Source organism: Pleurodeles waltl, chromosome 8 (genome assembly GCF_031143425.1).
Source record: "Pleurodeles waltl isolate 20211129_DDA chromosome 8, aPleWal1.hap1.20221129, whole genome shotgun sequence".
Classification (NCBI taxonomy): domain Eukaryota; kingdom Metazoa; phylum Chordata; class Amphibia; order Caudata; family Salamandridae; genus Pleurodeles; species Pleurodeles waltl.
This window is the reverse complement of record NC_090447.1, coordinates 631,957,051-631,980,271: the sequence shown is the minus strand read 5'-3', so window position 1 is coordinate 631,980,271 and position 23,221 is coordinate 631,957,051. Positions and strand designations below refer to the sequence as shown.

The 23,221-nt window shown below is 41.3% G+C and overlaps 1 protein-coding gene across 2 annotated transcripts in view; it reads right to left on the bottom strand.

Annotated features, from left to right (window-relative positions):
* The window catches only part of CNKSR2 (connector enhancer of kinase suppressor of Ras 2), a 1,907,760-nt gene that overhangs the window by 319,121 nt on the left and 1,565,418 nt on the right, over positions 1-23,221 (bottom strand). For both annotated transcript variants that reach the window (XM_069204730.1, XM_069204731.1), the window contains 2 exons: positions 18,793-18,866; positions 10,023-10,094 (listed from right to left, as the gene is read on the bottom strand). In XM_069204730.1, the coding sequence (XP_069060831.1) occupies positions 10,023-10,094; positions 18,793-18,866 (146 nt within the window). The remainder of the gene's footprint in view (positions 1-10,022; positions 10,095-18,792; positions 18,867-23,221) is intronic.

Here is a 23,221-nt window from a genome sequence, read left to right as displayed (position 1 = left end):
ACGAAAGCAGGTATGATGAACTCAGATCTATTTGTGTTCAAAATCCGATGGGTTTTCGTATGAAGGACCACTTTAGGGGGTCCTTGGTAAAATGACAGCATCCTTAGTAACTGTAAAGGTGGTAACACTTGGGAAATATGGGCACACAGGTGATTCACTGCTCAGACAATAATGTTGGCACACTTATGAGTGACATGGGGAAAATGTCGGGAATCAATGAGGAAATCGAAAGCAGAGTTGAACAGATTGGTGGAAGGTGAGGATTCATTTCAGTAGTTTTTTCTTAGTGCGACCAAAAGGTATTCTCAAAAGTTGTCCAGAGAAGGTTGTCAGAGACCTGCTGTGTTCATCACTTGGGCTCAATAGAGCCTGCTGCTCTAGCAGATTTTTTATTTTAATAGTTATGCAAAATGGCTAAATTTGAGCTCATTTTGTGTTACACAAAATTTAGGATTTACGCAAGATTAAGCCAGCATAACAACCTTTTGCATATGCCTAAAGTAATGTAGGCTTAGTTCTAAACAGCAATATGTTGCTTTACATAGATTCTTTTTTCTTTCAATAACCTCAGCATCTTCACAACCTCAACATCATCTCATATGCCGACGACCGCCAGCTGATCCTCTCTAGTCCCCTATTGGGTGCGGGAGGGATACAAATTCGATGCACTGCTGCTTTTGTTACTGAGGGCTGATATTGTAGCACCTTGTTGCAAAACCGGTCCCCACCATTCCAGCCTCCTGGAGAAATGCCTCATGCCCTCTATGGCCAGCCCTGCCCCTACACCATTCTCAGAATGAATTCAGGTCTTTACAGGGAGGATGGAAAATACAAATGCCAAGGATGAGTTTGCACAACATCCCCTGAACTTTGAACCTTTCAGGATGAAAGAATCAAATAGTCCCTCCAATCCAGAGGAAGAGGATCACCTTGCAAGCTTCACTTTTTCTTCGAGGATATATTATGCTTGCTAACTCCTTTGTTGACAGGCATTAACTTAATTAACAGCCTTATGCCAGTGTAAAGGTTACAACATCTCCAATAACTTGAGCTATAGGGCAGTTAGGGCCCGATTTATATATTGACAGTATGCATACTCCATTGCAGCAGAGCCATGGCTCCAGCCAAAGTAATTATCTTTCAGTGGCAGCAAGATCATAGGGCAGAAATGGATGACTTTAGTCAGCGGAGGACTAACACAAAGCCACAAAAGTCAGAGAGGATTCCCCATTACCAATCCACCTGGTGAGGTTAAAACCTACAGGGGGCAAAGAATCGGGAATGGACAGGTAAATTTCCTTATATTTCAAAAGGACCCTCTGTTATCTATCACCCCCACCTTTTAGTTTGGTGCGTTTTTCTTCAAAATGGCGCTGGATGGACCCAGGAGGGATCTGGGGGCCTCAACTCTGTGTGAGGAGGAAGAAGAGCCTCTGAGCACTTTAGAGAGCCCTCAGGATGCCAGCCAGCTCCCCCAGAAGCTGTGGGATACGGGTTCAAAGGAGGTGCAAAACGCGGTTGATGCAGCACAACAAAAGAAGGTCCAATTCTGCCGGAGAACAACTCAGCGAGTTGTGCGTCACAGGGTGGAGTGCTGGGAACCTGGGCCAGACTATGCATGAAGGAATTTTGCAAAGAGTGCACAGGGGCCTCAGGAGGCTAAGAAGACATAAAACACAGGGGTACCATCGTTCTCGGGGAAGGCAAGGTCTTAACTCCTCCAAATTGCGTCAGCTGGACCTCAGGACAGTCTAAGTCGATAATGTCTGCCCTCTGTGTCCTTAGGAGCATGCTTGCTGCCATGAGAGGAGTCCCAGGGTACCGGTCGTCACCTTGGAAGGTGCCTGCTTGGAGGAGAGGAGTGACTCCATCACTCCAAGGGAGATTTTTTCAGTCCTTCTGGTGCAGGATGAAGACAGTGAGTCCCCAGAGCATGCATACCATGGAAACTGTTGCAGTTGCTGACTTGGAGCTGAGGTTGCTGAAGAAAAGTGTCTCTTGTAGATGCTTTGTTGCAGTTACAGCGTTTCTTGGAGCAGGCTGCGGTTGATCCGAGGTCAGAGGATGCTGAAGTTGTTGCAGAGGATTCCTGAAGGAAACTTGTCAGCAGAATCTGAAGAGAACCCACAGGAGAGACCCTAAATAGCCCTGAGAAGGGGATTGACTACCTTATCAGGTATGGACATATCAGGAGGGGTCTCTGACGTCACCTGCTGGCACTGGCCACTCAGAGCCCTCCAGAATGCCCCCACAGCCTTGCAAAGCAGGATGGCTGAAGTCTGGGACACACTGGAGGAGCTCTGGGCACCACCCCTGGAGTGGTGATGGACAGTTTCCCGCCAGAGCAGGGGAGAAGGGGTCCCTGAACCAGTGTAGACCGGTTTATGCAAGGAGGGCACCATCTGTGCCCTTCCAAGCATTTCCAGAGGCTGGGGGAGGCTACCCCTCCCCAGCCTGTAACACCTATTCCAAAGGGAGAGGGTGTAACACCCTGCTCTCAGAGGAAATGCTTTGTTCTGCCTTCCTGGGACTGGGCTGCCCAGACCCCAGGAGGGCAGAACCCTGTCTGTGAGGTGGCAGCAGCTGTAGCTGCAGCGCAAGCATCATAGAGCTGGTTTGCCAGTAATGGGGGTCCATGGTGGGGACCAGATTTGGAATGGGGGGACAATTCCACGATCCTAGACATGTTACATGGCCATATTCAGAGTTACCATTGTGAAGCCACATATCGGTATTGACCTATATGTAGTGCACTCACAAAGTCCGGTGAAATGGCCCTGAACTATGTGGCGGCACCTTTGCTAGTGGAAGGCTGCCCTCACACTTAGTAACTTTGCACCTAACCTTCAGCAAGTGAAGGTTAGAGATATAGGTGACTTATAAGTTAATTAAGTGCACTGAAAATGGCTGTGAAATATTTTACACAGGCTGCAGTGGCAGTCCTGTGTAAGGGTTTGTCTGAGCTCCCTACGGGTAGCAAAAGAAATGCTGCAGCCCATATGGATCTCCTGGAACTCCAATGCCCTGGGTACCTAGGTTTCATATACTAGGGACTTATAAGGGGGGTCCAATGGCCAATTCAAATTGGTAAATTAAGTTACTGGCCTACAGTAACAAATTTAAAAGCAGAGGAAGCATAAGAACTGAGGTTCTGGTTATCAGAGCCTCAGTGACACAGTTAGGCACTACACAGGCATACACATTAGGCCACAAACTATGAGCACTGGGGTCCTGGCTAGCAGGGTCACAGAGAGACAGGCAAAAACATACTGACATGTAGGTTTTTATCTATGAGCACTGGGGTCCTGGTTAGCAAGAGATTTATTTTGTTCCCATGCTTTTAATTTGGTGCTAATATTCCACCAAAGGGAGGCTGCACTTCTTTGAGTCATTTACTTAATCTGGCTTTGACTGAAACTGTAGGGATGTTAGTGCTGTTTCCAGGTTGTAATGCCCACTTTGCACACATTATTGGAGTTCTAATAAGGTCCTGGTGAATCCATTGACTTTAGGCGTGAAAACTTCAAGTGGAAGAAATTGAAAATTCATGCCCAAGTAACGAGCCTTGACAGCCAGATACTTTTGTTGTATTGGCTGGTAAGATTTACACTCTCATACACGGGGCCTGATTTAGTTCTTTTGGATGGAATACTCTGTCAGAAACGTGATGGATATCCCGTCGACCGTATTACAATCTCCATAGAACATAATGGGATCGTAATACAGCGGATGGGATATCCATCACATTTATGATGGAGTATTCCCATCTACTGAGAACTAAACCAGGCCCATAGTCACTTTTTTGGAGCTTGGATTACTCCAGTGGGGCAAGCTGTAACCAAACAGGGCTCCACAAAGCTGTATACCTTCTCCACGATGTCAAGCTGAAATTTATTTGGTGGTGAGAAACAGATCTGACTGAGAGCAACCTGAACCTTTGGCCCAGTAGCAATGCACCTTCATTGAGTAAAAAAGTATCTAAGGGCCATATGTACGAACACATTTTCCCATAGATACAGAATGGGTAAAACCCTTTGCTACATCTGGCCCTAAGTTCCAAGGCCTATATTTATACTTTTTGATGCAAAACTGCACACACCCAGATTTGTGTCAAAAAGTATAGCGCCGGCTTGCGTCATTCCAGAGGGCCAGCCAGGCACCAAATTTATGGAATCCCACAAGCCGGTGTAAAGAGTGGGCTAACATCTGGGAAATTGACGTTAGCCACATTGGGGTGGCAGTATGGGGGAAGGGGGTGTTGACCCAAAAAAATGAGGCTAGGCTGGTTAGAGGCAAAAAAGAATGCCTTTAACCAACCTATCATCATTTCCTGCCGCAAAACCATCCATACCACATGACTCCTGTCTTATAAAGGACAGGAGTCATGCCTACCACCCCAATGGCCAGCACAGGGGACAAGGGTCCCCTGGTCATGGCCATTGCACCCAATGCCATGTAGGGGGGAAGCCCTTTCAGGGCCCCTAATGGCACTTTAATTTTTTATATATACTTACCTATATTGACCTGGGATGGGGTCCCCCATCTTCTGGTGTCCCTCTGGTGGGGGTTGGGGTGTTCATGGGGTTTGGGGTGGGCACCTGGGGGCTCTTTCCATGGTGTCAGCCATGGAAATAGGTCGACAGGTCCCTTAACGCCTGCCCTGACCCAGGAGTTAAATAATGGTACTAAGCAGGCTCAGCGCTATTATTTAGGCCCGCCTCCCCCGGTTCACCAATTTTGCACAGGAGGATAAATAAGACGCTAGGAGCTTAGAGTCATTTTTTGGGACGGGAACACCTGCCTTGCATCTCATTGACGCAATGTGGTTTCATGCATCCACAAAATGACTTTAACTCCAGTATTTTGATGCTAGACAGGTCTACCGTCAAAATATAAATATGGAGTTAAGTTTGCACTGAAGCGTAAAAAATGAATACTAATTCAGTGCGAACAAAGTATGAATATGACCACAAGTTCTTTAGGAGTAGAACTCCTTGATACAGCCAGGGGTCCTGGGACCTCAGGATCAGCACTGAGGGGCAAGACTGACTCCAGGAAAAGCCATCAGGCGGGTCCAGGGCAGGTACAGTTGGAACTACTCAGCTGGAAAAGGGGCTTCCGGCAGCTTGCTTTGTACCTGTTTCTTAACTGGATGTTAGCCAACTGATCTCTGACGCCCAATTTCTTGTCCTGGGTACAAGTAGGAGCTGTTTCAGACTTTCAGGTCTCCTCATATGACTCAGCAGCAGGTGCTTTTCTTCTTCTGTCTTCCACTGCTCCAGGAATGTTCGGAATAGGGTGTCACTTGTATGCCTGGCACTAGCTTGTGGTAGTGGGTGAGTCCTGGCCCCTCCCTAACCAATAGAGAAAAAACGTTCCAGAGGCCACCAGACTCATCTCTGTAGTAGTTGCTGTGCTCTACAACAAACAATCCCACAGTGCTGCTCTCTACCTAAATCCAACATGGCAGGAATATTCTTCCCCGATGCCCTGTGTCTACTCTAGTGGTGTGGCCAGAGAAATAAGCAACCCCTCCTTTGAAATCACTTCTGGGGCAGCTCCTCTCTCACTGGCATTAGTGCTTGGTTGTACAGCAACTGATGTACCGACAAGGTGCCCTTAACTGTTCCCTATAGAGAACCCACATTTTCATCATATATAAAGTCCAGGTTCCATAGGGTTATTCGGGCTTCCCTTTCAATCTGTTGTGTGTTTGTAAGAGGAGCATTTCACTGAGAGATGAGGGTGTGAGTGGAATGGTAAGAGGAGTGTGTGGGAGTAAAAAAGAGGTTCTCTGAGAGAAGTGAGTGAAGAGAAAGTAAAACTAGTAGATATATGAAAGGAAGATATAATTAAGGTATTTTAGTGATAAATAATGTGATAACTGTCATGAAGAACATTTTGTGTGTGGGGAGCTTGATGGAAGTAAGAAGCATAGAGCAAGAGTGGGACAGATGTGAATCAAGAGGATGAGGTCGTTGAGAGTATGAGTAAAGGGTGAAAAGACAAATGAAAATGAAGCAAGAGAAAATTAGAAGAGCTGAAAAAAGTCAGAAATGTTAGCCAAAGAACTGAACGTAAGAGAGAGGGTAAAAAGAATGAGAATTACGGAAAAGGTAGGAAAGAAGAGAATGGATGGAGGTACGACACTGAGTGAGAGAGCGAAAGCAATTTCGAGACAGAAGGGGCAATTGTGGCAGGGTTATCAAGAATTATTTTTGTTTTTGTCATTTTTGTCTTTAAACTGCCCATATTAAGCACATATCGCTCCCTACATTCACTTTCACACCACAAATTGAGAAGGCTTCTTTATTGGTATAGCAGGGGCCCAGTCTTTGACAAATGTGTATAAGTAAATAGCACCAGTTGCACCTAAAGGAAGGGACACCAGAAAGATTGCCAGATATGACACTTGGAGTTACAACAGAGACAGCAGGTCTTCAAGTGACAGGAGTAGGACTGTCAGGATGCTGACATGAAAATTGCCTACGTGAGAATCGTGTCAGAACCTATGCATTCATTCACTCATCCACCTATAAACCACATCCATTATACCTTAGCTGTACATGTTATGTGAACAATGAAAGCTTGAACTCATCTGCAGTACTTGATTAAATGGAAGATTGCACTTGATGCTTGCTGTGGGAGCAGCAAACTTGCTTTCCTACAACCATGCTGTACCTATTCTGTGAGGAAGCAAAGCTTGTGCTGCTCCTACCTGATTTGTGTGTGCCCAGTGATGGAGAAAGCATTTGCTGCTGCTGCTCTAGTGGTACCTGTTTCTGCCTGAGATGAGCCTATTCTATGAAGGTTTGTTTCCACTGCTGTTGCCCCATCTTATGAAAAAAACAAGGGGTATAATAAATGCCAGTATAGCATGCCCTATGAAACAAGGATTATTTCACAATATTTCAGGGGAGATATTTAGAAGTTTAGTCCTAAGGAAGGTGCCTAAACCCTTACGGGCAATATTCGAGCATCAAAACATAGAGGCAGAAAAAAGTAGTGTTTGTTGCTCGACCATCCCGTTTTGAATCTTGTAGTAGAGAGGCACAAATAAAAACATTGGTGGCTCTTATTTTATTTGTTAGTGAAGGTTGCATTTCTGCTACCCATGCTATGCCCTTGTTGTGATGTGAATCTCTGTATTACGTTTTCAATGATACAAAAGACATAGGCCCTCATTACGAGTCTGAAGGTCCAAATGCTGACACTGCCAGGTTGCCGCCAGTTGACAGCCTGGCGGTCTCGGCAGCTGTAATCTCCCAGGGTGGTACTGGATGCAGCGCTGCCCTGGGGACTATGATTCCCCCATCCGCCAGCCTTTTCATGGGGTTGGGCTGCTGTGAAAAGGCTGGTGGAATGGGGACGTCGGGGGCCCCCTGGGGGCCCCTGCACTGACCATGCACTTGGCATGGGCAGGCCCCATGGACAGCCCTGTCATGCTTTCCACTGCCCAAATTACGGGCGGTGGAAAAGCAGCTCCCGCCGCACTGACACATTGCAGACGGCTCAATTACGAGCCTGCGTCAATGTTAAGGACCTGTTTCCCGCTGGGCTGGTGGGTGAAAACGCTGTTTCTGCCCACCGGTCCAGTGGGAAACTTGTAATAGGGCCGGCGGTGTTCTGACCGCACTGGCGGTCAGATGGCAGTACAAGTTTGGAGTGAGGCCTCTGCTGCCCGCCAAAGTTGTAATGAGGGCCATAATAATTTAAATCACCAAAACTTAGTTTAATGCATGATATCAAGAGTTAAAGAGTGTAAGTAGAGTTTGCTTTTGGTTTTATGTGTGAAAATAGCAAATGTTTTTTTTGTAAATGGCTGAACTACTGTAAAAATGAAAAATATATTTGATAAGTGTTTTAATGCCATGCATAACACCTCAGACCAATTCTGGCATTGTAGCTAATAATACTTTGCATGCTGGGTGTTTGAGCACATAAATACAGTGTTCAAAACAAAACTTTAAACCCCACAATGTAATATGCTGTTGGCTGAAAAGCCACGAATGACACATGGTATTATATGCAGGACCTCTGGAATTATGCAGCAGTGGAGGACTAAATTATGCAACAGGATTGGCAAACTATTAAAGCTAGGAAAGGCAAAACACGCTGCATAACATTGCTCTAGCTGTATTATTTCCTTATTTTTATGTTTAGCAACCTCTAAAATTGTCTCAGCCTATTCCCATTAGTTCAATACCTGAATAAAGTTATCAGCAACGTAAAGGTAACTGGCTAAGCTTTGTAAAGAATCTGTCACTGCTTAGAAATACACATACTCTTTTTTCTTTAATAATATTTGATGTTTTTGAGCAAGAAACCGAGGCCTAGATTTAAAGGGGTGTAGCGGCATATATCGCTACATTAGGGTCATTTTTTATGCTAATGTTGCAACATCATGGAAAAAACGCCACTTTGTAACCCCTTGCGTCACAATAAGCATGTGCCAGGCATAATGTATGCAAGGATGGCATTCCCTCTTTAGGAGGGGTAGAAAAAACGGCACAGTGAAATCTAAAAGATTTCTTTGCGCCATTTTTAGTGCAACTTTAATGCCTGCACAGAGAAGGCATTAAAAGGAGGCACACCATTGTTTTCAATGGGCCTCAATGTGCTTTGCAGGATTAACATCAACATTTTCTGCCCTAACCCTGCAAAGCGCAAAACTAACGTCAAAAATGTTGATGCTCGTTCCCTAACTACCACCATGGTGTGCCTTATGTTAAATACGGCGCACACATGGTGGCATTAGGGGGTGAGCTAGAAAAGTGGCAGTACATTGGAAGCAGTGCTACTTTTCCTAAATTCGGCCCAAATTTTCTTTTATGGTGACATCTTCAATGTATGCAAAAGGTATCCCATTATGTGGCAAATGAGGAAATTTCATGATTATGCTTAAAACGCTGAAACACATAGGGGCAAATTTATGAAATGTGGGGCTGCACCTAGTGCAGCACCACTTTTCTTGCGCCCCTTAGCGCCCACCTAATGCCACCATGTGTGCGCCTTATTTAAAATACGGTTCACCATGGCGGTAATCAGCGTGGCTAGTGTCAGCATTTTTTATGCTAGTCTGGCGCTTTGCATGATTAGCATAAAAAATATTGATGCTATTCCTGCAAAGCACCCAGAGGTCCATTTAAAACAATGGGAGCCTCCCTTTAACGCCTGCTCTTAGCAGGTGTTAAAAATGCTGATATAAATGACGTGAAGAAATCTCTTAGAATTCTTTGCTCCATTTTTTGACCCCTTAGTGCCGGAACGCCACCCTCGCATACATTATGCCTGGTGCAGACGTAATGTGGCGCAAGGGGTTACAAAGTTGCGCAATGCAAGCAATGCACCACTTTATAAATATGGCGTAGCATTTTTGGCCTTCCAAAACCACATTAGTATAAAAAATAAGACGCCAATGTGACATTGGAATGGCTCCAGGCCCTCATAAATCTGGGCCATAGTTTCTATGGCACTGATTTCAGATAATAGTGCCAATGGATAGACTTCTCAAACTCAAAACTAAATTTAGTTCCTGACTTTCTGACTCTTTTTCTGGTAAGCAAACAAGGGTTACATAAACCAATGGGTGAGAGGTCAGAGAGAGCCTTTCAAATGCAGAGGGAAGTAGCTCACTGCTAATGAGCTAACATTACCACTACTTAGATAAAAAAAATGTAGTTACTAAATATTTACCAGGACAATGCCAGCAGCTACAGTGTCTAAAGAGACAGAGCGAAAAGAAAAACACTGTACTTCAAACTCTCATCTTGTGCTCATCTCAGCCTCGAAGTTGGTGTTAATTAGGTTGACCGCCCAAGCGGGCACTAACAAATGCAGCACTTGCTTACCCAAGAGGGTCACCAGTCAACTATGAAAGTAATAACAAACATAGCTTGCTAGAAAAAGAAATAGGTCTTTTTGTTATACGACATCCTTATTACACAAATAGCTTGGATTAACTAGCTGAGCTTGGGATATAATGATGGTTGAAAAGGGGGAGTTTGTTCCGCCATCTTTACCTGTTCATGTCATCTAGATTATCAGCAGCAAAGTAAAAGCTCTTGATCTTTGGGTGGCAGGCCTTAAAAGCGCTGTGAAAATAAATCATGCAAACAGAAGAAAAACCATTGTCAGACATGTATCTGTATATCTGAAAACAACGCAACAGCATTTGAATGGAATACAATATAGTTGAAAAATATTTGAACGGTTTGGCATGGTTATTTGTCATGAATTTTGACTAAGGAGATTTTATCAGAATCTGATAAACTGGCTGCTCCTCTTATTTTTTCAGAATAACCTGATAGTAAAACAAAGATATTAAACATGCAGTTAAAAAAGATGCATATTCTTGTTAAGAACCATTCATTAATGTCAGTAGATTGACAAGAAAATGTCTAGCAAATAACCTGCCTAATATTTTACCTATCTCATAGTTTTGCAAATATTTGTGCAAAACAGGGCATGTGAAGTTAATACCCTAATATACAGTGGCATAACGAAACTTGAGGGGGCCCCCCTTGAAAGTACTTGGAGGGGGCCCACTCCCCTGAACCCACACAGGGCCTGGTCGGGGTCCCCTGCACCTTGGGAGCCTTTGCCGCACCACTGCTAAAATACCAAATTATCTCTGTGTCCCTTTAAATTCGGAGGAGTTATTCGTAAATGACTGGTAGGTACGCCAAGGCTGATTCACAAACATTTTCCTGTGACTTACTCTAATAGTACTCCTGATTTACTCATGAATTCCAGAAGTAAGCAAGGAGCACAAAAGTCGTAATTCACACATACTCACAACAAACTCTTTGGGCCAGATGTATCATTATATCTAATAGCGATTACCTAATTGCGATTTTTTGCGAATCGTAATTAAGTAATCACTATTGGAATGTATGAAACTCCAGGAGTTTCATACTGCGATTCGCAAGGGCTCGCACATGGACCTACCTCATCAATATTCATGAGGTAGGTCGCAATTTGCGAGCCATTGCTAATGGCTACAGTCACAGGGATTGGGACCACCATGTCTGTGATTGCTTTTCAATAAAGCAATCTTTTTTCTTAAATGCAGCCTGTTTTTCTTAAAGGAAAACGGGATGCTTCTAAAAATGAAAAAATAAAATTCTTCTTTTCTTCTTTTAAGAGTAGGCAGCGGTCCGCAGTACCACTCCCTGCTCTTAATTTTTTTTTGTTGCATGCATTCACAAACAGTAAGGGGTCCCTTGGGCTATAGTGCCATTGAAAAGTTCAGTGCAATTGGCAGTGCTTAGACAAATTGTAAGCATTTCTCCCATTACCTTTTGTATGTTTGATGTAACACCCTACGTGGCCAAGAGTATGGCCAGACATGGGTCCCTTGCTCAACAGGCAACTGAAGCCAAGTTGCATATAACTGAAGAGCCCAATCAAGCCGTACCCTGTCTTGAGCAACTTGTGTGCCAGTGGAGAGAGGTCCTGGCTTGGCAGGTTGGGCTGGATTGTTCCTATTGGAGCAGCACCAAGGCTGAGTTGGATATGGTTGGGTCTAATCTGACATATCATAGTGGACAAAAGAATGACTGGTAGGAATGCTACTTAAGTGATCGTCGGTGGTTAGGCAAATTGTAAGCATTCCTCCCATCACTTATGTGTTTGGTAGTTAAACCCAGCTCAGTGTCTTTAACCATTTTGACTGTATGTTTAAAATAGGGGAAATAGTAGGAAACAAATAATTTAATACAGAACATTGTCCTAACACTCCATGCTGACTGCCCGTTGTCAGAAATAAAACCTAGATCAAAACAGGCGCTAACAAAAGTGTCTTCCTCTTTTCCATTTTTAGCTTTGTAAAGGATGGGGCAGGGTTAATGTTGAAAACAGAGCTGCCTAAATGAACAGGCGAAGGAAGTGTCCCTGTTACTTGGGCAACATTTTCTTATTTTAAAGAGCAGGCAAACCAAAGTTGCATTATTAATCATGTTTTGTCATTTATTTAATTATTCAGAAACAATTTCCCAACCTTATACTTTTAAATTATTGCAGTACCTGCAGTATTAGGTTTTGAAGAGGAGAAACACAGTCAGCAAAGTAATTACCTTGGGTGCTATCAATCAAACTAATAATATGTCATCACCCTGAATACTGTAATTACATCTTATCTTCAAACTGAATTATGAGTTAGTCATTGTTTTTTTACCTTTTTAGTACCATTGCAGTATACCATGCCTAATGCCCAATATGTAAAAAATTGCATGTGCATTGACACAGCCTGGCACCACCTTTCGCAAAAGGGAAGTGTCAATGTTCTTTTTTCATTAGTTAAGACAATTATTTTGATCATAAATAAGTATCCCAGTTGTTTTGTAAATTAAATATATTTCATTCAGAGACATGATAGATAGCAGGACAGATGATATGGCAGAACAAAAAACTGTCTGCAGTGGTTTATGGCTGCCATTAGAATTCAAATTAACATTACCCCACAGTGAGAATACTTCCATAGAAGCCCACCAAATCTTGTGCTGAACCATTCTATTTTTCACACTAGAAAGGGATCTACGTCGGCTCTTAACTTGATTAAAAGTCCAACCATTTTCATGGTATGAAGGGTAATGAGAGGAGTTTGTGAATGCCCCCAAATGTACACTTATCAGTGTTGATCAACATGCAAGGTGTACTACTCCCTGAAATGATGATTTTTCCACACATTGATTGGGATTTAAGGTTCAGAAAACTCCTCATTAATGGCAGACATCTCCATATGCATAACTAATCTTACGCCTTTCAGGAATACCTTAGCAAAATTCTGGCAGGCAGAAAAAAGAACTAAACTACAAAAGTGTAAGTTTACCTTTCTGAAATAGGCCCAAAGTTTGTATGCCTACGACCAAATTTATATAAAACAACAAAGGAGGGAGTGAGAAGAAATAAACACCAGCCCAACTTCCCAAGTTTAATTCATAACTGAGACAATGAGACCAGGCTTGTCCCTACCTCTTAATCCTATCTGCAGCCAGTCTTTATGTTTTACAGGACTCTTTCAGATCTTAAAAAAGACCCCTCACCCACCAACCTAGTTAGTGGCATGCTTCATCATAGGGTTCCCACCCTGGGTGCCTAGGCTCTTTGAAAAGGAACCAAGATGGATATACCGCCTCTCAACACACAAAAGGGGATGAAACAATGACATTCCACGGGGTGCAATACAGATGTAAGAATGAGGTAATGTAAAGGGTCAGCCTTATAGGTTGCAGTAATATTAGGTAAATAATAATACATTGAAAAAAGTGGTTACTAACCTATATGAATTAGGCCCGTATTTACACAGTAGTCAGTTTAATTGAGCTAATCTAATAAGATTCAAAGGCCCATATCAATACAGTGGTCCATTTAATGGGGCTAGTCCACTCTGATCCAAGAGCATATTATAAAATAGACTACCCAGAGGACACAGTTCTTTTCACCTTTGAGATTGGGGCTGAGTGATTTTATAATCCTGAGTACTTTATGAATATCCATGTGATAATGGATTTGAGAAAATGATAACTTCAAAGGAAAGGTGTGCACTGAAATAGGAGTTATAGAGAAGGGGGACAAAAATATATTTTGATAAATACACATTTTAGTGACCTAGATGTTTTTATGATCAATAGAACACCTAAACTAAATTAAGATCACCGAAGAATGAGGAAAAGGGTAGATGAAGCCCTGGTGACGTGATTGCCAGCCATGAGTTAAGGAGCTTACGGGGTGAAAATGCCTTGCGGTCATTCCTCTAATAGGACTAGCTACACCCCCAAGAGGAACAATGACCAGGCCATGTCTTACATCTCTTGACTGAGGATACGCATACAACATGGCAGGCAGGATCCTGCTGGTTCTCAGGGAAAGAAAAGGTATTTAAACTCTGAAGGGGAGTGGATTATTACGTTTCGGAGGATCCGGTGACCGAGGTAGGTGGAAAGGCGGGTGACAACCCTTGACAAAGTAAGTGAGGGTTACTTTTTAATCGGCCTAGCATGCCAATTTTGATTACAAGGACTTAGGAACCATGACTCTACATAATTAAAACTCCTGCAGATCTCACCCACCCTGGAATGCCATGGAGCCATGTTTGAATTGAGCATAAGTAGATGGTTATACTCTTGACTAAGTGACTGTATGCATGTGGGTCATGAAGCTTGTGGGCACTGCATTTCAGAAGATGATTTCCCTTAGAAATGAGTATGAATATTTGAACACTAATTACCCATGACAAGAAACCTTGGTGCAATGTGGTAACGTTACAATTCAGTTGTTTTTCTTAATTAAGAACGAGCATGACAAAGGGATTAAAGTATGCTAGGATTGTTTTCAGCCACATCCTGCTGTTGATGAGGCAGATTTTCAGTATTACAGAATAAGAACGAAAAGATAAGCTCAGTTCATTTTACATTAAATGTAATTAATTGTGGTGGGGATAGAGGTCCCCATACAATAGGGTGAGTCAGTAGGTGAAGGAACCATAAGAGCCATAATGCAAATGGACTTAAAGAAGTGCCTGTTCTCTGTGTTTATTTGCAGGTACTCAAATGGAGTTGTGCCATTGCTGAAAAAAACATGAGTTAAGGACAGATGGTAGAGGTGCCTTTCTTAGTGAGCTGGTGACAAAAAAAAAAAGGTCCAGAAGAAAGCCACATTGACCCCGTCGAGGCACACATAAGACTGGCTGAAACATGTCAACCTTAAATTAGATGTAGGAGTACATTAGGTCTCCAAGTACATCATACAGTGTTTTTAATCTTGTCAAAGGGCACTGCTAATAAAGGTACACTAAAAAGTGGGTGCCCTGTAGACAATTTTAAATCAATTTTTTTCTGTGTATGCACTAATCACTTTTTATGTGCACAAAATATCAACAACAATCCGGCTCAGCTGTCAACAGGTGTTGAAGCACACCCCAGAGGCACTAGGCACCCAGGGTGAGACCCCTATGATGATGCATGCCACCAATTAGGGTGGTGGGTAAGGGGTCTTTTTTAAGATCTAAATGAGTCCTGTAATATATGGAAGCAAGATACAGCTAGAATTATGAGGTGGCTATATGATGGGGAAAGTCGTGGTCAAGCACAGCTGTGCCGATGTCGGCACTGCCATGCTGATCATGACTTGCCTTTCCATCTGCCTTTTCATGGCGGGGACAACTCCATGAAAAGGCTGCAAAAAGGCATGGACAGGGCCACGGGGGGCCCTGCACCACCCATGCTCATGTCATGGGCAGGGCAGAGGCCACCCTGTCAGCACAGCCCGAATATGAACTGCCTGCAATGACAACAGTGCACATTCCAACTGTGCTGGCGGTGCAGACAGTGCGGTGGCATTGGCCCAGGCTTTTCCTTAGAGCTAAATACCAATACCGCAACACCGTCTCTGCCATCCAGCCCCATGGGAACATCATATTATGGCGGTGGGGAGGCCACTGGCTCAGCGGTGCTCTCCGCACCACCGTATTAGCAGTCCGGCAGTCGGACCGCCAAAATCATAATAAGGCCTTTTATCTTAAACTTTTTTGGGGGGTTCAGGGTGGATAGGGGGTCGAGGTACTTTAATTTTTAGGGGCAGGGGTGGGGGTTCGTTTTTTTTTTAGGACTCAGGTGGGTGGGGGTGTCAGAGTAGTTTAGCTATTAGGGGTCAGGGTAGTTTTGGGTCTCAGGGTGATGGCGGGGTTGTGTGACAGAACCACACATGCCGTTTTGCATGCCGTTTCCACATATGCCTTTACTAGGCATGGTTTTACAACAAACTTTGTTGTAAAGGCATGCGTGGTAAAGGCATGCGTGGAAATGACACAGGTGTGGTTCCGACCATGTTGTTAAGGCATGCAGTGTTCCGGCATGCGTGGTTCTGTCATATAGCCCCTCCATCAAGATCTAAATCAGGCCCATGATGTATTTTTTCATGTCAAGCCTATTTGAAAAAAACACCATTTATGAAAAATGCAGTTTGTGGCATAAAACCGTGGATGCTCTCTGGCCCATGAATGCTGTAATAGTTTGTGCCTTCACAGGTCTTCAGAATTGCATGAATATTCTTCTATACACTAAAAAGGCATCAAACAATATTAACAAGCAATGTTAACAGCCGTTGGGTGATTGTTGTAAATTACTCTGACCAAAATATTTTAAGTAAATAAATGCCATTTTGCAGCATGTGTAGTCAACTGATGTCTTTGGGATTCAACCCATTATTTTTGTTATTTCTCTTGGTCCTCTGAAATAACACAGATGAAGAAATAGATTGCACCATTTTTGATCCTGCATAACATTGTCTTTATGGTAAACTTTTCCATTATTTGTGTTCACTACCGGTTTTCTTGTTTGCTATGCTGCAGTTCTTATCTCATCACAATTGCTTAACCTAGACTTCAAAATTTGGTACAGAATACAGATTTTTAAAGAAAGCTGTAAAATGGTACTTTTCAGTAAAGTTGCTGCGAAAATCATCAGGAGACACTGGGGTTAATTTACTGAACAAACTGTGATGTCATTTTCAGCCATATAGTTATTACACACCAATGCATGCATGTCCACGTACAGACACATGCCCAAAACACACGCATACACACACTAGCACTGCATTTCAAGACTTTAAAGCAGGAAGGAACTAAATGGTTAATAAGTTCAATCAATATTGACGAATCCCATTTCAATAAAAATAGGTATTAGCATTTGAAAACAAGATACAGGAAAGAGAAGAATGACAGTAAGGCACATCTGCTTAATAAATAATAGTGCTTAATCACAAATTGCATTTTGTAGTATGTTTTGAAGTAGTATAGTAGTATTTCTAAAGTACTACAAAATGCTATTTACAAACCTACTAGTGTAACTCTCCACCTCCACCTCTGTGAGAAACCGAGGGAGTGGCTGGAAAATGACATATAACTACTACTAAATGGGAGGGATTTAAATGGAGTAAGGAGGGGTGTACCCATGGTTAGGGAGAGGGACTCACCCACAAAAGAGTAAGCACATTGCTAGCCACAAAATATACGACAGCTGAAAGGGACACAAAACATTATTAAATTACTTGATCTCAGAGCTAGAATAAGTCCGGTACCACACATTGATAGCCGCTGGTATTGCAACACCCTCACATGAAAAGTAATGGAGGTAGGGATATCAAATATAACCCTATATGAGATAAGTTTACATTTAAAATCAATAAAAATATAAATAAGAAAAAATGAATGTTAAATGTAAAAGTACAACCATTTAGGATTTATTTTACAAACTTGCAACATGTTTTGAATCTTTAAATTGATGTAAAATTATTTTTTATTAAAATATAATAAGTTACTGATAATAATTTCAAGACATCACTGTTAAGTATTAATGAATAATACATGTATTTACTTTAGATGAGAATTTATTTTTTGAATTAAACTTCAGAATCTTCTTTTAATTTAAATTAATATATTTAAATTAGTTACAAGTTTAATTCAAACTTAAAGTAATAGTGCTGTAACTGTTTTATTTTGTTCTACATTTAAAATATATATATAAAATTGATGTACATTAATTTTTAACATAACCATATGTTTACTCATTTATTTTAAAGTTTAATAAACATTTTTAATTTCCCTATACTCTACCATACTGAGAACTTGAACCCAACTGTGGAGTCTATGTAAAATATAGGGACAAGTAAAAAATGTATTTAACTCCAAAAAATATTTAAAATATTTTCATGCTAAATAATAATGAAAATTATATACATATTTGTGTATTTTAAATATACAACAAAACAGAAAAAAAACCTACACTGCTATTAACTTTTTTGAATTAACTATTTAATTAATTAAAATATATTAAATAAATATTTTATCTGATGCTTAAATTAAAAGAATAACATCACACCTAAAGGAAAGTAATATTCACGTTTTATAAATTAATAATTATTAAAGATGGAGTGTAGAGTTAATTAAATGTAATTTAAGTACAGCTTTAATAAAAATTAAACCTTTTTTAAGTTATGGTTTAAAAAAAGTTATTAAAATATGTTATAATAAAATAATAACCATGTTCTATGTTTTCGATATTTTAGTATTAGATCATGTTTATTTATATGTTTAACTATTTTAAAATAATTGAATTTAATTTAACAATATTTCCTTTGGGGTTTTATTTTAAGCCCCTAACACCATTATTTTCAATGGCAGGGTGTTTCAGTACCTGTAGTTGGCTACTGAACCTACTACTCTTTCATTTGGGACAGTAGTAACTTACACTTTTAAATTTGGCTACACCCCTTATTATGGTGTGGAGAGGTGTAAGTCTACACTTTTGAGTAACTTTACATTTAGAATAGCCAATAAGAGTAAACTTAATCAATAGTGTAAAAGTAAATTACACATTTAAATTATTCACAAATGTGAATTACCTTGGTAAATAGCCCCAAATTTGTTTTAGTAGTCATGCTGTATCTTCCTTTCTACACATATCACATTTACCTATTTAATCAAATATTTCATATCTGATTCCATCCACAAGATTAAGAAAAGTATTATATTGACAGTCTGAAGGTACGTACAACAAACTGGCGCTGATTCTAAAATAGTCTAAAATAGAGAGATGATAGAGATCTCCCACTTACTGTTTGATTACATTTTATAAGGAAAGGACACACATTAGAATCTTTAGTGTGCATTAAAATGCAGTTGCACCTTTACAAACTAATGTACATCCACAAAACTTGTGATATTTTGCTGCCACAGTTAACAAGGCACACTTAAAATGAATGTCATCAATACATGATTATCACTGCACTTACTATTTTTTTCGACATTCACTAGCCCGGTCAATTTTAAATTCAGGTAAACTAATGAATCCTTCGGCTTTTTCTTCCTAAAATAAATAATATTTCGGTTAAGTCTTCATTTAACTGAAAATCTGGAGCAGAAGATAAAGAAGTTACATTTATTTAAGAAATTAGCACAAATCATCTCCCCCAACAGGAACAAGCATTGACAAAGCAAAAAATGGTGGCAGCCATGGCCAGACCCATTGCTTTGCCAATGCTTGTTTTCTCATGGTTTTTGCAAACCTATATTGTTTGGAAATCTGTTATCCCCGTATAAATCTAACAAACGGATGGCTAAAATAGAAACATTGTTATGTCTCAAAAGGTTCACTTTACCATGGTCGTCCCTGCCTGTTAAGGAAAATACTTTGAGCTGAATTTAAGAAAAGTGAAGATGCATTTAATGCAGCACTACCTTTCCCTTAGGGCCCCTCTCCCGCCACCATGTGTGCACCGTATTTAATATATGGCACACCATGGGGCAGGCTAGGGGCACTAGCGTCAAAAAATTTTATGCGATTGTTGTACTAAGCAGGATTAGCGCCATCATTTCGGCTTTAATCCTACAGCAGGGGCCCATTGAAAACAATGTTATGCCCCCTTTTAACGCCTGCTCTGTGCAGACATTAAAAATAGCCGCTAAAAATTGTGCAGTGGAATCTCTTAGATTCCACTGTGCCATATTTGTGCCCTAATGGGGGAACGCCCCCCTTGCGCCACATTATGCTTGGAGCAGGCATAATGTGGCACAAGGGGTTACAAAGTGGTACAATGCATCCATTGTGCCACTTTGTAAATCTGGCATGGCGAATGTGGCCTCATTGAGCCACTTTAGCATCATAAAAAGTTACGCTAATGTGCTGCAAGAAGGCACTAGGCCCTCTTAAATCTGGGCCTTTGTGTGTGGATGGGCTCCTTGTGAAGGGGGGATAATCCTATCATTCGCAGTGGGTTGACACATTCCCCTGTGCTGTAGTGGTCGGAAGAAGGATATGAATGACACAACAACAATGGATAAAGAAGGCAAATCAAAATGTACCGGCTAACTCCAGACCTAAAATAGCACCACTCTAAGTTCTATCATAGGTGTGCATTTAAAACGCCAGTTTAACCTGAACTCTAACTCCAGTGTCAGAAATACACAAATGCAACTTCTCAATAATCAGGAGGATACCTCTACTGACTAAGCCACACAACTTTAATATCTTTATAACTTATGTGATGGTTCTGCTGGTTAAGGTGCAGGTCTGCTTCATATTTGCAACATAAGAGGTGTCTCTGCTGTCTGATTTATCTGCCTGTATCCCGAACACCCCTTGCCTCTCACATTACACACTCAAGTTGTGGGAAAACTGAAGAGGGGTTTTAAGAACTAATCTAACACGAGAGGTGCCTGTAGGTGCCAAAGAGATAGGGCATTAAATCAATAAGAATTTATCTTTGCCTCACGTGCCACCCAAAGATGATAAAGTAGCTGAGCTTCACCAACTTGAGATTGTAGTGAGTACACCACATTTAATTCTGAGCTTATTATTGTCACTACTTGAGTCTGTGTCTTTAGGCAGATAACTGTGCAGAGAGCATAAATTGCTGTTCTCTTGTGACTTAGGAAGTTCCTACATAGCGTTCATGCTGACCTTGAAATGCCCTGTGGCATTTCTACTGGGCATATTTTAAGTCAAATATATAGCCGTGGAAAACTGACAGGATGGTATGTAAAGCTAGTACAACCTTTACTTTACTGATGGGTGAAGAATGTTATAACATAGACTTTACTTGCTGAACACACAGCTTCAAATTACAGAGCACAACCCCTGTTTAAAGGACTATAAATACTTTTTCTGACTGAATCTTTCACTGTTTGATAATATGTAGCTACAATAGCAGACAACCGTGAACTAAATATGGTGCTACGGAAATATTGTAGAAACAATATTGATGACCAAAATATTGGCAAGGTAAGTATCAATAGGTTGGTATGGGTTTAGTAAATTATACCGTAGGAAAAGGCAAATTATGCGGCATAATGCGCACATTTTTAATGAAATTCCTTCATTATTTCAACATTGTTAAATTTCATAACACTGTCGGGCATTGGTTGTGCCTCGTTAGTACTATTTCATTACCCAAACATAGCAATAGGCAGTTTTGCAAAGGACCTTTCACTGCACAGCAACACGTGTTGCTGCACTTTTAGTAACTTTTGAACCCTTTGAGCTAGAAACTATTTTTTGTCAAAATCTGCAGATTATGTGGCAGATGATGGATTAAGTGATAAAAACTGCAAATCTGTAATTATGCGAAAATTGCTGCAGCGGCATAATCACATAATTTCAGTGGCCCTGCTTATATGTACCATGAGCGCTTTATTTGTAAAAAGACATAAGTGCCAGAGGCCAAAGATTTGTTAAAATGCCTTTCGGGACTGGAATTTACTTCATAGGTCATAATCAACGCCATGTGAAAGATCTTTGTGTTTTTTTGCTGTCGGACAGATCGACTGTTCTAATGGACCTGTAACTTTGCATTTAAAGTCTCAGTTGGGAGTCTCCCACTGTCAACGAGCTGGTGAGGGACTTTTAAAGAGTAAATCAGGTCAGAGCGCAATCAGGGTGGTATGGGCATTGGCACATATGTGAAAGATTTTTTTTTAAAAAGTCAAGGATGAAGAAAAATGTAGAGGTGTCTTTTTAGCAGACTTTGCCTTGGGATTCTTTATATGGATTTACATACCACGGTAATCTTAGAGGCTGTGATTAGTATTAAAGGCTTTGGCTGTCACTCTTAGCAATGTCTTTCAAACAAGGTGTTGCTTAGGTATTGCAGTATGATCTGGTACATTGGCACCACTTTAAAGAAAATAACTGCTGAGAAAAAAGAAGTAATTGAGTACTTTGTTATGATAATATTATCATGAAAGGTGACTAAGCTTCTGTGTCGCTGTGGCACTTAGTAAGTGCCTGCAGGAAATTGAGGATGTGAAAGTTGGAGAATTTACCACTACTGCTTATAGCACCCATGGTTTTGCGAATGCGGAATTCGATGGCTTTTCATTTTATTTTTTTATTAAATCAATATTTACTCCTGTTTGTGAATGTATTCTCGTTGACATAAGGTGTACTGTGCATTACTCGAGCTTCTAAGAGCTATTGAGATTATAGCATTGAAGAACGTGCTTTATGGGGAGATGCTGCTTGTTTGTGAGCGGATTGCAGAAAGAAAAAAGTTAAAGTGCGCTGTAAATGATGCTGCCTCCTTTCAGTGTTTCCCTAGCCACTTTAGTGTCTTTGTTGGCTTTGTCATCTGTTTCAGATATTTGCTTGCAGTTTTGTCACATGTACTTGTATCTGACACGGTTGTTGTTAGACCTGACAGCCTTAGGGTGGTCTTCTTCCAACTTTTTGCCTGACTTCCTCCATTTTCTGAACACATTTTTGCTGGTTTTAGGTCTCTGAGCACCTGACCACTGCTAAAGTGATTGTGCTCTCTCCCCTAAACATGATAATATTGGCTCTTACCCAACTGGCAAGTTTAATTTACTTATGAGTCACTATTAAAGTGCACTACATGTGCCCAGGGCCTGTAAATTAAATGCTACTAGTGGGCTTGCAGCATTGATTGTCTTACCCACATAGGTAGCCCCTTAACCATGTCTTAGGCCTACCATTGCAGGGCCTGTGTGTGAAGTTTTACTGCCACTTCGACGTGACATGCCAACTCTTAAAACTCCTCTTTTATTACAAATAAGTCATCCTTAAGGCGGGCCTCATGTGACCCACAGGGCAGGGTGAAGTGTATATAAAAGGCAGGACATGTACTTTTAAGTTTTACATGTCCTGGTAGTGAAAAACTCCCAAAGTCTTTTTTCCACTACTGTGACCTCCACTCCTCTCATAGGCCAGCATTGGGAATATACTCAGAAGTGGGTTCTGCAGCTGAATCATGCAAAAAAAGACGCATCGCCTCAAGTGCATGTCAAGTTTTGCTGCACTGCTCCTTCAATGACAAGGCACAGACTGGTCGACAAAAGCAGATTCACAACCTGCGCGTCCCGAAGACGATGCTCGGCACATCTAGACAACGGTGCATCCCATTCACAGAGCTTCAATCAGTGACCTGACTGCATAAAAAATACTGATGCATTGTGCCGTCTATGTTGATGCTTTGCTCCATCTAAGGTACTGTTTCAGCAGACCTTGCATGGGTTCTGTAGCCTGCATATCCTCTATCGTGATCGGCCTGAACTTTGGATTTGCACTGATCCTTCACGTCCTCAAGTAACCTTTGACCACTAGTGGCTTCTAAGCACTATTTTGGATCTAATCTTTGAAAATTCATATCTCAAATTCTACTGGTTATATTTTAGCAGTTTCTGGTCTTCTTTTACTCACACAAATAA